The sequence below is a fragment of the Mesitornis unicolor genome, unplaced genomic scaffold, assembly GCF_000695765.1.
Source record: "Mesitornis unicolor isolate BGI_N332 unplaced genomic scaffold, ASM69576v1 scaffold25080, whole genome shotgun sequence".
Taxonomy (NCBI): domain Eukaryota; kingdom Metazoa; phylum Chordata; class Aves; order Mesitornithiformes; family Mesitornithidae; genus Mesitornis; species Mesitornis unicolor.
In genome coordinates, this window is record NW_010159308.1 from 2,224 (window position 1) to 18,835 (window position 16,612).

A 16,612-nucleotide genomic window follows, 5' to 3' on the forward strand; every position below is an offset into this window, starting at 1 on the left:
ACACAAAAGTTGATGATGCTCAGAAAAAAAAATACCAAAGGGCTCACATAATTGTGAATATTTTTTAAACTCATTTTGCTTTTAAAATCCCATAATACTCTGTTTAAATACTTTTGGAGCAAGTTTCAAATGGAACAATTGGCAGTGAATTTATTAAAACAAGAGTGCTAAAAATCTCTCATAAAATGATTATAGGCTGAAGCATCACGATTAGCAAGTACTTCACTGTCTCATTTGGGTTTTGATGGTCTCTGCTCGAATAATAGCTCTGAGTTTTAATTTTCTGAGGAAAAAAGAAAGCTTTCTTTTAAAAGTTACAATTCAAAAATCCTAAGTACAAAACTCATGGATGCAATGGCACAATTCCCTGCCTCATCCTTCTAGAGTTAAAGCCTGTTTTCACACCAAACTGAACATAGGTTGTCTCTTTAAAACATCAAAGGGTCAAAATGAAGCTGGCTACATCTTTTTCTACTTCCTTGGGGACATCAATGAGATTAAAAGTTGAATGTATTGAGGTTATCCTTTTTAGAAATCCCATGCTTTGGTGCTTATTATTAAAAGAAAATTCATTTCACATGCTATGTGTTAGATAACTACCGTTGTGTCACGTAAAAGACAGTTTTCCACATTTAGAATTGCTCACAATGAAGCCCTGAGGTAACCGCCTTTTTTCCAGGCCACAGGAATACAGTTCCCTTTGACATTTAACCAACCTTTTACAACCTACACTCGTATATGCAACTTGGAGCAGTCAAATTGATTATCGATTGTTCCCAAAGATGGGATATGTCCAGTTGATTTTTTTGTTTGATTTTAGGATAAAGACTCAGCAGAACGGGCTAATTTGGGTGCAGTGTCTTCTAACGGAGCTTCAACTGAATTCCCCAGGTCTCCATTTTCATGTCCATCAATACTTGGTTTCTTATCAAACACTGCAAGTTAAAAAGAAATTTTATTTAAGGAAGAGAAGTAAACTTGGGAAGGACAGATCAGTGAGCCTTGTTTCAGAAATTGGAAAGCGTGCTGAAATGACAACTAAAATAAGAGCTAATAGGCTTTTCGCAGAACAAAGTATGACAGGAACATGGGAACTGTTTCTATACCTCTCTTCTCTAAAAAAATGCATTTGAAGAAGCCAACAGCATAAAGTGTTAAGGGGAATTAACTACTCCTTGACCAGAGTCAAGAAAAGATAAGAATAAATTTGAATTTCAACCTTAGGGAAAAGGTGATCACAAAAAAACCGCACAAATTAATTCAGTTAATCCAGTTGTCTGTAAGTAAACCAGGCCAATAAGTGAGGGACCAACCAAAAGAGCTGAGAGCTGACTAGCAGGTTAACTGAAGTAACAGTAGATTAATTTTACAATGAATATAAGAACTGTTTTCCAGAAATTGGTTCGCATATGGAGACTTCAGAATTAAACTGCACGTAACACATTTCAGAAAGCTTACCTTGTGAGGGTTTAACATCCACGTTTGCCTCTTTCCTATTAGAATTTGAATTTGCACCTTCTTCCAATTCATCAAGATATAAACGATAACGGTGTCCACTCTCATCCTCATATTCTACATTTTCATCATCTGAATCAACTTCTGGAGCAACATACACTACTTCAAATTCAATCTCGCCTCTCTAAAATGCAACAAAAATTACACATTTACTTACTACTGCACAGCTATGTATAGGATTACTGAGATGAACTAGGTTACTGAAACAAATACATTTTACTGTTGTAAATGCATTTATAGTTGCACTGAATACTTTGGATATGTATCCAAATTAAGTTTTTACTGACTAAAGAGGTACAGCTCTATAGCTAAGATTTAAGAAGGTTACCCGAAGTTCTTAGTTATGAGCCAATACATTTCAAACAGTGACTTCTAACAAGTTTTCTGATAAATTAAGTGTACCTATTAACTGTCTGAAAATGGGAAGGAAGGCAGGAAGAAGATTCTAGACCACAAAGTATGAGAAGTATTGTTTGGCTGGAGCTGTCCAGACACAAAAGAATAAAACATATGTCACTAAATAATTATTTCTGTGGGGCAATGTAACGAGAAGATTTCCATCAGCCTTACTGAAGGTTCATTAGCCAATACATGGGTTTAACTGAGCCAGTACTGACTCAGCATTTTTCTCCTTAAATTGCAAGACATAAGAGGATTAAAGTGTAAGGTGATACAGCTTCAGGAATTGCTGTAGCTTAGCATAACGCTTAACAGAAAACTTTACAATTCAAGGTAATTCAACAGGCAGAACACAGGAAGCACCAAAATGTGCCTAAGTATACTAGGTCCCAACTGACCTGTTGGGAAAGAATAGTTACAGCTTCTTTATGTTTTGCATCTCTTAGATTAACTCCATTTACTGCCAGAATAGCATCACCAACATGCAGTCCTCCACACCGATCAGCAGGCTGTCCAGGATGTATTTCAGAGATCAGTATTGGAACGCCATGCTCCTTCCCACCCTATTAAAAAAAAAAATAAATCTGAATACATGAGATTCTTCCCTTAATTCTTCTCCCCACAAAAGAATGGACAGATTTCAAATATATACTCAAAGAGTCAAAGGAAACAATTCTGAATAATAATAAAAGTATAGAATCATATACAAGCTGATGAGACAACATCAAAGCCTCATTAAAAAAAGCTTATCAGGCAACATCTTGATTTGCATGAAACAATATTAATATTTAGAATCAAAGTATAATAGTCAGAATTTTCAAAATTTGTTGTATAAAATTAATACAGCTTTTGTTAGGTGTGAGATGCCAATACCGATACTTTAAAAAAGTTACAATCGCAACAGCTTAGCTTTGGAAGTTCATTCCCAAATTGTTTCTGTTTTCAGCAGGCTTATCACACCTGAAATTCACCACTGGCTAATCTGCTGAAGTGTCTATACCCTAAACATAAGTTGAAATCTTAAGTTTTACATAAAGTAGCAGTTACCTATTTCCTGATCTATCAAAATGACTCTTCAAGTTCTATGACCATAAATATGAATTTGCGTATGTTTTTTTTTCATATGTTCTAACAATACATTCACCAATTCACATATTTTACAGAAGTACAGATACAAATTTAAATTGCTGTTTCTGTGTCATGAAAATAAATGCAAGTATTTACTGTGATTGAAATTCCTAGTCCTTCATGGTCTTCTTTAACTAGCAAAACTTTTCTGATTGGACCAACGCCTTGACTCTTCTTTAAGGCATCAGGATCCTAGTTTGACAGAAAACAAACACAGTATAAATATAAATGTGCAAGTCAAAACATGATGCTTTTCTGCATTTCCATTTTGTTTGGTTTTGGGTTTTTTTTAAATTGTATATAAGCAGTATACCAGCATCAGTTTTAGACTAGCTCCAGGTAGGCAAACTTGCAGAGCCCCTTTACAGACAGGGTATGAAATCACAGAATCATAGAGTCACTTGGGTTGGAAAAAGACCTTTAAGATCACGGAGTTCAATGCACTCCTGATTAGAATAATTATTTCAATTGTGTCAGTGCTGAGTGATATACAATACTAAACTTAACTTCAAAGGAACAAAATCAGACACATAGTAAAAATATAAGGGACAACATGAAGGAACGCTGATAACTGCCAAAAAGTTCTATTATGTAAACCAAAATTTCAAAATAATCAAATGGTAGAAGATGATGTCATACAGTTCCAAGGAAGAAGTTTATTCAAGTTTATTTTTATTATAAGTTCAGTCTATTCCTAAAAGTGTTATTCTAGTTGTTTTTTGTAAATAAGTTAGCTCCACATTTTGAAACCCAGGTAACAAATTACACTGTTAAACTAATATTTATACATACACACAGCAAAAGCTCAGTTTTCAAAAGGACTGGGTGTTCCTAGGTAAGTCAAAGGAATTGTATCATCTTTCATGGGTCATTTCTGGGGATGTGCTATTCAGCGTGGAACTGTCCTTCAGCATACAAAAGAATTATATATTTAAAAGTGACATTTGAAAGAACACAATATTGAAGTTAAAAAAAAAAACACAAAAAAAGAAGAAATAACTCATAACTGTTTTCCACCAATGCTGGAAATTATAGAGGAATGGCTGATCTTTTCCACTTACATGTCCTGGTGGTGCTTGCATTGGTCGCTTTAGATCATTCCGACCCCGACAAGCTCTAATAACTGTTTTGTGACGGTGAAGGTGGATTTCTGCTTCAAGCTGATTCCAGAGCTTGTCATGAGCAGGTCCCTTCATATCGCGGCCCAGTAACTGAATCTGCTGGACCCTACATAATGACAAAAAGAGTAAAACAACATGCTATATTACAACTGAAAAATCAGTGCATTGTACAACTCATAGACTTCGTCTGGATACAGCACAGTCACGCAGCAACTACAGCAAGTGCAAAAACTGCAGGGATTTTTTGTTTCTTCCTTTTGTTCAGTTAACTGCAAACGTGACACTTTACCTGCTTAGTCTTAACTTTAGACCTGCCCTTAGGGATGCAAAGGAAGAAAACTACACAAACCACCTCATGCTATGGGACACAGATTGACTTTACATACCTTCCAGCTAGTTCCTTATCTAAATACTTGGCTGCCAATCTTGCTCCATAAACCTCAGCCTGAAGCACAGCGATGTGTCGACGAAGAGCTTCATTTTCCTTTCTCAGCAACTTCACCTCAGCTTCCAGTTGAGCTTCTTTCACTTTCTCTTTCTTGTTAGCTTCAAGTTCTCTCTCCTTATTAAAAAAATAATAATAAAAAAGTTGAAAGGTTTTATCAAAGTTGATAATGAAAGAGCACTTACTGCTTTTGCGCACACAGTGTGAAGTGACTCTCCTGTGTACAGGATACACATGCAGGAAAAATATAAAAGCAAGGACTCTGGCACTGCAGCTAGTGGTTTGCATACTCCTCTCTGGGATTCAACTTTGTGCTCCTGACAGAGTTTTTATTCACCTTACAACTCCTTAGCACAAAATGCATATACTAGTTCAAAGTCCAAGGACTGAAACTAGCAACAGTGCTTCTCTCTGTCACACGTAAGTGGCAGAATTTAAGTCGCCTTAATATCATCCTTATTTTTTTCCTGTGTTCAAACAGAAGATTGATACAATTAAAGATTATTGTAAAAATGAAAATCAATAAATATTTCTATTTTATATATTCTTTAACTATTTTAATATGATTTTTAATATGATTAGATGTCAAGGAAATGTTTTCTAAGTCTACATATCCTTAAAATGGTAAGTCTTTTCATGCAAACAACCAAGAAATGTCCAGCCAAGGACATTTCCAAATCAGACTCTGAAGACCACAAAAATAAAGCCAGAGTTTCTACACATGAAGATGCCTACCCTGACAAAACTTAAGATAAGTTAGTGCAAAATAGCTTTGTTAAAAAAAATAATCAAACAAACAAAAACCACATAAAAACCACTCTAAGAAATGTACCTGCCCTCGCTCCCACGAAAAAGGAATTATGGAAATACAAATTATTTCCATTGTGGTCCATTCTCAAATGTAGAGAAAATGCACAGTCATCTTTTCTAATACCCAGAGTACTGGAGTCAAAGGAATTAGTAAGGTCAACTCAGATTGCTATTCTACAAAATCTACTTTAAGAAGAGCACCTTTAATTACTTGTGTATTTTGTATCTATTTTTATATCCCTTTTACAAAATGAGAAGAAAACCCACCACAAACCAGGAAAATAGTAGAGATACAAGATCTATTACTGCTTCCTTTTAAAAATGTAAACTGAAATAGTAACAAAAGCTAAGTTCACGATAACACATTTTTCAAGACATTTAGAAGTTTTCATTGTACTTCTACCAATTACATTATTAAACAAATAAAACCAGAAGGTGCTACTAAAGAAGCAATACGACAAAACCAAAATTCTACAGAACTGGCAAGACAAATCTGTTACCAAATTGTCAAAATGCTTAATCACTATTCCAAGCCTGGATATAAAACCATGAATATGGCTGACATTACCACATTTGAGATACATTAAGCAAGGTTGGTCCTTCTAAAGAGAGGTATTTTCACAGTAAGTTTATGTAGGCATTTATAGCTATTTGCCAGAAAGACAACTCTGTATTGGGTGAAATAAATGGAGTATGTCACATGTATATGCATAGTGGCCAAGAATTATCCAGCATACTGCTCAGGAGTAGCAAAAAGACTGCTTGAAATCACTGGCATTTCGCCTCCTGTAATTCCCATATTGACCCAGTTTCAGATCAGGTTTGACTCCACGTGCACGTTAGAAAACCTGTCACACAAAGCCTCTTCTGGGAGCTGTCTTGTGGGATGACTCTTCAACAAATCTCTTTCTGAACCACAGGATCACTCCTAAACCAAGAATTTTGGCTAATCTACATTCAAAGAATACGAGTTACTAAAATAATGCCAATTCTCACTATTATTATGATGGCCTTGGGCTATTTTAATTCACATCTACTGTCAGTAGCCAAGGGCAAATACAAGAATTCAGGAGTGCCAACACGCTGCAGTGCTTCTGCCATGCAATTTGGCTTTAAGAAGGGTCACAGTTCAGACATAACACTACTTTTACAGCAGCTGGAGAGTCTATATACAGGCACAGTGTTCTTGTAACACTAATGTTAGCTGTGTACATACTGCCAATACTGCTCTATGTAGCACAGGCCCCCCATTTGTACATGCACTCACTTTTAGAACATCTTTTATTTGACAAATATAAAGAGACAGATTGGAATTTGAAAGACATGAAGGTTTATTATTCATATCCAAACCTCCATTTTCTTCCTCACTGGATAATTTAATGATTTACCTACTGAATAAAAAGTCAAACTAAAAATTCATAATATCTTTGCCAAGAATTTGTCAGAATGTACCAGTCCTGTTTTCTATTCAGAAAAAAGCTTTAGAGATGTACAAGTTCCTTGGTGTATCCAAAATACACCTTGGGAGAAAAATTCCAACCTTCCCCAGAAAAGTGATTTGCTAAAGTGATTCAAGATATTTGCTTACCCTAGCAAATTCCATATAGCACACTTTACTGTATTTATACTAAGTAGCTAGCTTAAAAACTCTTGTCAAGACTAAAATTTTCCATTTATTTTCTCTTAATTTGATTCATCATTTAAATTTAAACAGAAAGTCAAATGTTATATTTCTTTTAGTCATGCATTTTAAATGTTATACCTAAAGTATGAGGAACAATGTAACTCCATATAATTGTTTTTTCCTACTTTCTGCATTACTATGACTACTACTCTGTGACTGAGGTAGAAAATTATACCCAGAAGCCATTCTTAGCAATGCTCCGGACTGTCCCCAACTGACAGAAAAGTCAAAGGTCTGCAATACAAAATATCTGAAGACGTACTGAAAGAACATGTCTTTTTTTGACCGACTGTCATGAAGTGTGGTAGGGCTTTAAAAGTCTTCTAAAAAGTGAGGAAGTTACAGAACTATTTAATGCTTTCTAGTGTTCATAGTATCGTAGAGGTTCTGCAACACAGAAAAAAAAACTGTTTTCTGTAAGTAATATAAAAAAACACTGAACTGAAAATGCATCTGCAACGTTCGTTGAAGATCAAAGCTCACAGTTACCAGCTATTCTGTGACTTTTCAAAGAGCAAATACCGAGCAATGATAATGAGGTATATAATGTAATAAAAGTGGAAAAGCTGTTTTAAAACCTTTCAAGTCTATCACCATGAAAGACGATGAAAGTTAACTTTGCACCACTGTTTCTTCTTAACTATGTATTACTGAGCTTGCATGCTGTAGGCTAACACACAAGCCAGTAAATCATATTAAATCATGCCCATAAAAAAGAACTGAGAAAACAGAAAATAAGGAAAATGGACAGAATTTTTAAAAAATACAATATGTAAAATACTTCATATTACACTGACAGATGCGTACCGTGTTTATGCTTTAGAAATTGTGTAAGACATTAAAAATTTTTGAGATACTGCCAGAACAAACTTTCAGAATATCTAGTTGTCAGATATCACCTCAAATTAGCTGTAACAATCATAAATAAAACACAGAGGGCGCCAAAACGAGGAAAGGAAAACTAAAATGCAAAGAAAATCCTTTACACAAGATCTTGCCAACAGAGAGGTAGAAGGAAAAAGCCAGATCTGTTTTGCCAGTTTCTGACGCCACATTTAGAAGTTGTTGCACAAAACAAAAGCACTGCTTAAACATAAAATAAAAGGCAATCAACATACTTACCATTTCATCCACAGAAAGGACAGACTTAAGACAGAAGAAAAGAGTTCCATAATTAGAGAAACAGGTAATAGGAACTTCAAGAAAATGCAACAACATAAATTACTTATTCCAAAAGAAATTTACCAGCAGATTGTGTATTCCATTAGAAGGCATAAAGAACAAGCACATTTCTGTAATTGTACTTCACAGCAATTCTGGTATTTTGCAGTTAAAGTTATTAAAAATTGCACTAAAAATTTTAACCTTATTGTAGTATTTAAACAGTACTTTCTCGTAAAATACCAAGGATCTCTATAAAGAATAGCAAGATAATGTGAAATGCATTAAAGCAGCTTTGAAAGTATCACAGAAAATATATTATGTAACATGGCATCTCTTATACATAATTTTTTATTTTTTCCTTTCAGAAAGAGTAACAAAATATGCATTACAAGAGAGATAAAAAGGACAGGGAGAAGTAGCAAAAAAGATATATCAACTGCAGCACTCAAGAATAAAAATTTCACTAGGAAACTTCATACTCTTACAGAGTGCCTGTACTAAGCAGATAAACCACTCCTAAAAAGGGATTCAGCCTGAACTCCATGATGTCATCAACTGCTTAGCAATTTCAATCATTTAAAAATGTCTTAGTTGACCACTATGTACAGTTATACAGTTTGCAGAGTATCCATTTATGCTGAGTGTACAAACAAGAGTGGTTGTCATTACCAAAGCAAGCAGGAAATTAACTCGTGCAGAACTTCATTTCCCCATCGCATATCATGTTGACACTGTCCCTCTTTGCCCCCAGAGGCTTTCTGACTGCCAGCAGGTCAGCATGATAGTTTTTATTTACCTACAACTCAGATTTCTCATTTTAATGTCATTTAAGCAACTTCCGTTTTGCCTGTTCAAGCTGCCCGGGCTTTCAGAGCCTTCTGTATTTGGAACAGATAAAAGTGAGTTTCTCTCCATTAGAGCTATGAAATCTCTAAAGGCAAGGTAAAACAAACTCAAAAGATTAACCCTGATGTTTATGACAAAGGAGGAACTAACTGGAATTAAGGAAAGAATATCAGTTCAGGCTGTTAATAAATTCAATTTCAACACAGATAAAATCTGAAACAGTGCAAGCAAAAATGTATTTGTTGTAACCTGTGGGGAAAAAACTGCTGTCAAAAGCATGAAGATATAATGTATCTTCAGAAATTGTTCATAAAAAGGCAAGGGGAAACAAAAATGTTCAAAGTATTACTCTCTGTGTCTCTCAGAAGTTATGCCTCACTAATAAAATTTTGGGACCAAAATGACTCAGCTTGGCTTAAAAACTTTGCTACATGTAAACCTGCAGCCTAACACTTACAAAATGATGGTGATAACTAACTAATGCTTTTTTACAGAGCTATGAAAATTATTAACAGCTCTGAAGAAACTTCATCATTCTTAAATTCTAATTCAATACGTAAAAAATTATATGCAGACAATCCAGAAAAATGTTACTCTTTTACTGAATACACAAGTTTGTAGACCTAGAAACATAGATCTAATTCAATAACAGCTTTTAGATCAGAAACAGGAAGAATTTGGGTTACTCCTTTTATTCAGTGATTAGCCTAGATAGTCTTTAAGCCTTATAGCCTATTACTGTGTTTTATTATACATTACTTAACAGAACATAATAGTAGAAGTGACTAATCTAATGTTGCACACATGCTGGGACTAGGTATTTGCAACCAACCTGAGAAGCATTTTTTTAAAACAGCCAGAGAGCGAGGCTTTGCTTTATGCCAACAGAAACCACAATCGATACAACATTACTTTTCTAATTTACAAAGCCTCAGTATCAGAGCTTGAATCTGTGCTGCAGCCAGTAGCAAGGCAGACTACACTCTGGTTATCAGTCAATGCCAACTAATTGCACAAACTATTGTTAACTTTTGGCAGACCTTGTAAAGGTCTAAGTTTCTAAAAACATATCATACAAAATTATCGGTGCTTTATTGAGTTCTTTTATGACTGTCTGCTGCATGTAGCAATGGACAGCATTGTAGCTGCATCCGCAGCATTCTTAAAGAATGACAATACAGAGACGACTGTGATGCAATCTATTCTTTCTGTATGGCAAAGCAATCCCATTCTTACTCTTATCAGAGTATAACTACAATAAAAACAATAGGCTTCTCTCACTTTAGGTTTTTTTAAGATACATGAAGATTTGATTGTATTTGTATATTAGTATCTTTCGCAACTTCTGTCTCCAGAAAAGCTTTATAAGCCACCAAATTATTTTCTTATTCTATTTTAAGAAACCACTAAAAAACTGTTTATGCAAAAAACAACTCCTTAAACTCTTATTCGTTATTCTGATGTTACTTATGTTATTTTAATGGTTGCTAACAACCTTAAATGTTCTCAAAAAAAGAGAAAGTTAACTCTATCATTTTTAATGTGAAAACTTGTAGCCAACTTATTCACACCTTCCAAGGAAGAACTTCAGCCAGGAGAAAGCATGTATAAAACAATCCTCCATTCAAGTCACCATACTCACCAGCTTTGCCTTAATAGCCCCAGAATCAACACTCTGACCAGTTTTGGCATGTAGCTGAAGTTGAACAGCGTGGAGTTGCAAAAGCTGATCATGCACTTCCTTTTCCAACACCGCTTTCTCTGCCTGCGTCTCCGTCAGTTCAGACTTCAGATCAACTAGTTGTGCCTGCAAAGACATAACCCATCGTAGTAATTAGAGCAATAATTAAATAGGGTCATCAGAACTGTGATACATAGATACATCATTTGCTGGTACATATATGCTATACACAGTATAATGCAGATACAGGTACATGCTGTCACAAGTTCCTCTGCAGACCCGCTTAAGCACTGACCATTTGCAGGCTTTTCTACTTCCCAGCTGCCGCCAAATTCATTCATCCACAGACCCAGCATCAAGCCATCAAACTGCTCAAAGTAACAGTAGTTACTGCAAAATGCATTTGTAGAAAACAAGGAGTAGTTATTAACTCTTAAAAAAGTGATTTTGAAACATTTTAAATACAGTTACATGTAGTCTGTATATCTGAAATAAAATAACAAGTTCTAACATGTTATGTTTACCAGGGTACATGTTATCCTTAAGTTAAGTAGCATTTTGTGAGATAGATAGATAGATAGATAGATAGATAGATAGATAGATAGATAGATAAAAGACATTTACAGAAACTTTAAAGCTACTATTTGGAAAAAACCCAACCAAACAAAAAACCAAAACCAACACAGAAGATGAACTCAGGGGAGGGGAATTTTAATCACGCTTAATATTTTTCAGTAAATTCCCAGATTACATTTTTGCTTCCAAAAATTTGGAACTAAAAAGCAAAACAGAGAAGTTACTGATTCTTCAAAAATCTCTGATATTAAAGTAGTCTATTTCAGATATGTTAATAACATTATACTAATGTTCAAATTTGTGCTGAGTATCAAACTGCAAGCCAATGACCACCGCATTCAACTACATCAGTCACTGCTTTAAAAGCTCTGTATCAGTTTAAAAAAAAAAAAAAAAAAAGGGACAAAAAAAAAGAAAAAGGCCAAAAAAGAAAAAAACAAGGTCAAAAAAAAAAGCAGGAACTATTTGACTATCAGTGGGGAGTACTTACTGGGTCTAACTTTAGGTATGTAATTTAGATGTACAGCCTCCTTAAGCTTCCAGAATAATTATCAGACATAAGTAGGCTCTTCCAAAGGTGACTCAGAGTACCCAAATTAGAGTGCAAGTTGATGAGATGGGTCAAGCCAATCTCCAGCTTGCTGTTGCCAAGAAGAATGATCTCCCTTCCTGTGCCCAGCTATGTCTCCTGCCCCCACATCTCCAGGACCGGAGGGTGGGAGATGCCCTGCCCATGAGCTCTGCTGATTTCAGACCAGATTCCCCACAGCAGAGCAGAATCACCTCTCTCTGCCCACTTAGATGGAGCTTCAACAGACCAGGTTAGCATTTACTTTTTGTCAAAGAATGGGGCTGCACACATTCCCACCTTTCAACTGCCAGAACGACAAAAAACTTGGGTAATTTGTCAGCCCTCGCAGAACTCTAAAGCAGAAATTGCCTTCTACAGTAAGATGACATTTCAAATACCATAGAGCCATATAATTTTAGAGAAATGGGTTACTGACAAAACTGCATTGTTCTTCCACTGACCAGCCACTGCCAAAGTCTCTCTGCTATGGATTAGCTACCCTCAAACAAACGCAGACACACACCTGAACTAAAGTAGCAAAAAAAAAAAAAAATTAAAAAAAATTATCACCAGCATGGGTGATGATACAGTACAGAGCAGACAACTAAGACCTTAATAATAAAGGCACAGTTTGACCCAGTCACAATTTCACATCACATACAACAATATTACTTCTACTTCATTATTATTTGTTCTTATTATATCATTATACATTATATTCCTCCTACTTTTAAAAAAGACCACTAACGTCTTCCTCCTTTAAAACAGGTGCTAACAGGTAACATACTAACTTTTGTTACTTTTTTATATATATACACACATACACAAACACCCATTCTAATTCAAAATGCCTAGAGAAGCAGAAACTGGCAAAACAGATAAATTTAATATAAATTTAATTTAACCAGTTTAATATTGTCCAGCCTCACCTTGTAGAGAATGGTATATCAGGAACAGAAAAGAGTTCGGGGGGGGGGGCATATTTCCCTGTGCAAATTACAAAGTAGCAAGAATAATGGCTACCAGTTTTGCAACACCTATGATGCTCCAAAGGGATCACAAAGACCATCAAACTCATCATAAAAAAATAGTACTCTGCAAATGACCTAGGATTTAAATTTCTATCCTGCTGTTTTAAAAAAGAGAGCAAAATGAGAAATGGTATGATTGTGCATCATGGAAGTAATCTATTTCTATTTTATGAAAACTCATAAATCTACTCCCAGAAACAGATGCAGATACAAGAGTCACACCAAAATCAAACACAGTAAGCTGGTTTCAAATCTTGTGAACTAATTCTGTGAAGGCTGGCAAATCTTGACATTATTTCACAGAAGTTCTGCTTTTCTCAGTTTGGCCAGCTCACTTTGTTCTCCTTTATATTACTCCTACTTGCACTCTTTTTTAATCTGCATTCCCTTACTTTATTACAAATGAATCATACAGAAAGACCACTGGAAATTCAACAGCTCTGCATTCAATTTTGGAAGTAAGGCCACTCCTTCCCAGAGCACCATGCACTGCAGGAGGCAGGGGTTCTACAGAAAAAGATGGTGCCAGATTGCAGCATTACAATGTTCCAATTTGCATAAGCACAACGAGGATAAATTAATGTTGCACAAGCGACTGTACCAATCCTTTAAGTGGCAGCTTTTTGGATGCACTCTCCAATGAGACTGTCGATGGAGAGATGTCATGGATTTTGAAGGTCACCTGAGACTGCTCTAGGATTTGTGGAAAAGCCACTTGGAGGCAAAAGAAATGAACATCCACCCACAGGAGCCCACTGAGCTTCATGGTTGGGAGAGCTTAGGAAGAGCCACCAAACAACAAATAGAGAACAGAAACTTTCACTGGAGAACAGTAAGGTGCAGAGGTCAACGAGAAAGCAGTACGTTTACTTTCATAACATCCTTCAATAGTAACTCACTGATTCAGACAAAGAAGAACGCTTCTGTAACTAGAGCAGTAAACAACTGCAGATTAGCAATTATGGCACGTTAGCAAGTATCATACTGCAAGGTGACAGCATTGTTTCTGCTAACTCAATTGTGAGTCTACACCCCAGGCAACGCACTGTTAGTAGCAGGACCAGACTGGCACTCATGGAAGCATGATTTAATCATGAAAAGCTAACTCTAGCTCTAGATGAACCAAGAAGACAGGACATGAGAAAGACGGAATTTACAATGCTCTTTTTCCTTTTATTCTGACATGTGTTGGCAAGGTCAATGCCTTTTGAGCTACGCCCATTTGCCTCTAACTCATTGAAGTCCTGGATACTTTTCTCAGACCAAGATCCCTAACCGGAATTTGATACCAGTGGCAATGAGAAGTGCCCAGTCTGGGCCTTACAGTGAAAGCCAAAGTTTATGGAAATCAATCAGAAAATAAACAAGTGTCTTCTTTATTAAAGGAATTCAGGCCTCCTTTTTCAATGCTCCACTTCCCCCACTCCTCTTGTCACAGACAACAATCACTGACTTTTTCTGAGAAATGCTTCAGTCCAACACTGGCTGCTAACTGGGAACTCAGAGAAGTTACCTAAATGAGTTAGCATGGAAAAGATGTAAGAAAAAAAAAAAAGAACACAAATAGTGACAGAATCACTTCATAATCCAAAGTTCCTCATTGAAGCTTGTTGTCCAATTTAGCATTGATTGTCAGACACTTTACTGTTAACTTCTTTGTATTTACTGTCCCAATTACAAGCCATACACTGACACACTCCTTGGTTTCTTTTCTCCTCACTGTTCCGAATAAAAAAAACTATACCAACCTTTAAGATTTCTCTGATTTGTTGGAGACGGGGCAGGGGGAGTAAAAAAGGGAATTCTGCAAGTGTGTTTTTTCTTTTCTTTCACAAAGTATCAGTAAACACATGCTGTTTCAGAAAGAGCTACTGCTTCAGATTATCACCACACTGGTCTATAACCAACCTACCTCTAAACTCTCTATAAAACTCTACAATTCGAGTAAATTGCAGATCCTGGTCAAATTAATAAAATAGTAAAACTCAGTACTTATCTTCCAAACAATCTAACACAGAGATGATACCAAAAGAATAGTTTTGAAAGGCTAACTAAATATTGACTCATTTTGGGGGCATATTTTGCATTTCACAGAGATCTTATAGCTATGAAAATTAAAACCAAATTTCAACTGAAATAAATAAAGAATTTAGAAATTACTCTTTTTTTCCATAAAAGAAAATTACGGCGTTAAGAAACAAATACTTATTCGCAGAGCATTCAAAAATATTATTGCAAAAAAAATATATACATATACATATGGACAAAACAGTCCTGACAATGTCCTCCTATTATCAATCAACAGTTCTTATTTCCTGTTCAAGCAGTTATTCTTCTTCCTGGCAACAGCAAGCTGTATTTGATATAAATGATCATATGCTAAATATGCATTTTAAGCTGACAATACAATAAATGTCACCTTTAATGCTGGGATTGATTGCATTTACAGTTATTAAGTTCTTGAAGTCTTAAATAGTGTTTCTCATTAGGAGGGAGAGGGCTTTGAGCCTCAGAAACAAATAAACATCACTGAGGTGTCTTCCAATTATTTTATATCATATCTTACTTTTGTTTCATATAATGATCTGAACCTTCAGAAAAAAAATTTTCATTCATCCACCGGTACATTTTTCATAGAAAAGCGAGCATCAGAATAACTAACCAAAAATCATTTATTTCTGTAAGACCTCAAAGCCATACTGAAATAACCTACACTAAGTTTGTACATAGTAAAGAATAAAAATGTAGACCTTGCCGTGAAGTTTCTAAAGTAAATACATGGATAACTTTATGTAGCATGAAAGAAAAGCACAAATACAGAGGTATTTGTGTACAGAACTGCACAGCAGGAAGTAGACAGATGGCATGCTAAAAACACAAGTTACCCATTTTTCATAACCATCAGTGCGTGAGTGAGGCAGTAGAAGATGGCAATATCGCAACCCTGGAGATCTAAAGCATCAGAGGAAGCGCACACAGGTTGAGAAAACTTCAGAAAGTGGGATGGTGGTGACTAACACACTGTGCTGACAGGAAACATCTACCTTTCACTACTGAAAGGGAAACCAGTTGCAGGGGAGTGGAGGGCAAACAGGGAGATGTCATCATCAGCTAAAATAACAGCAATACTTTTAGCTTCAGGAAAAGCTTTTTCATTTTCTGAGTTATCACTGCAATAATTTCTGCAGTATGGACAAGAGTTTATTTGAGCTAACAGAGAGGAAAAAAACATCTAAGACTTACCTATTCCTCAGAAACGAGGACTCAAAACAGAGCTGAGCTGACCTGACCTGAAAAGCTAGGTCATAGGCCGGAATACTACTAGGACAAAGCAGTTGCATTATTCACCACACCAAATAAAAATGAGACGAAGACCTGAATTCCCTCAACATCAAAGTGTAATGAATGCTTTTTGAGGCTTGCACTGATGCACTTTTTGGTATATCAATTTCTAATTCAAAAAAAAGATTAAGCATAATGGACATACTAGAAAATACACAGATTTTTCAGCAAAGGTAATACATGGAAAAATATCCATTGTATTAACAGCCTCCAGTGACTAAAAGCCATAAGCCAAGCACCCATCAAATGCTTTCAAGTAGCAAATATTCCTTAAAGACTTTTTTTTTTCATTTTCCTTT

The 16,612-nt window shown here is 35.6% G+C and overlaps 1 protein-coding gene across 1 annotated transcript; it reads right to left on the reverse strand.

The window, feature by feature from the left end:
* Window positions 1-324: 324 nt before the first annotated feature.
* On the reverse strand, window positions 325-13,737 carry GOPC (golgi-associated PDZ and coiled-coil motif containing). Its single transcript, XM_010186292.1, has 8 exons — window positions 13,573-13,737; window positions 10,755-10,919; window positions 4,550-4,725; window positions 4,104-4,269; window positions 3,139-3,234; window positions 2,313-2,477; window positions 1,459-1,639; window positions 325-935 (listed from the first exon to the last, which is right to left on the reverse strand). Exons 1-8 carry the CDS (start codon window positions 13,735-13,737, stop codon window positions 817-819), a joined length of 1,233 nt encoding a protein of 410 aa, XP_010184594.1. The 3' UTR covers window positions 325-816.
* Between the last annotated feature and the right edge of the window lie 2,875 nt (window positions 13,738-16,612).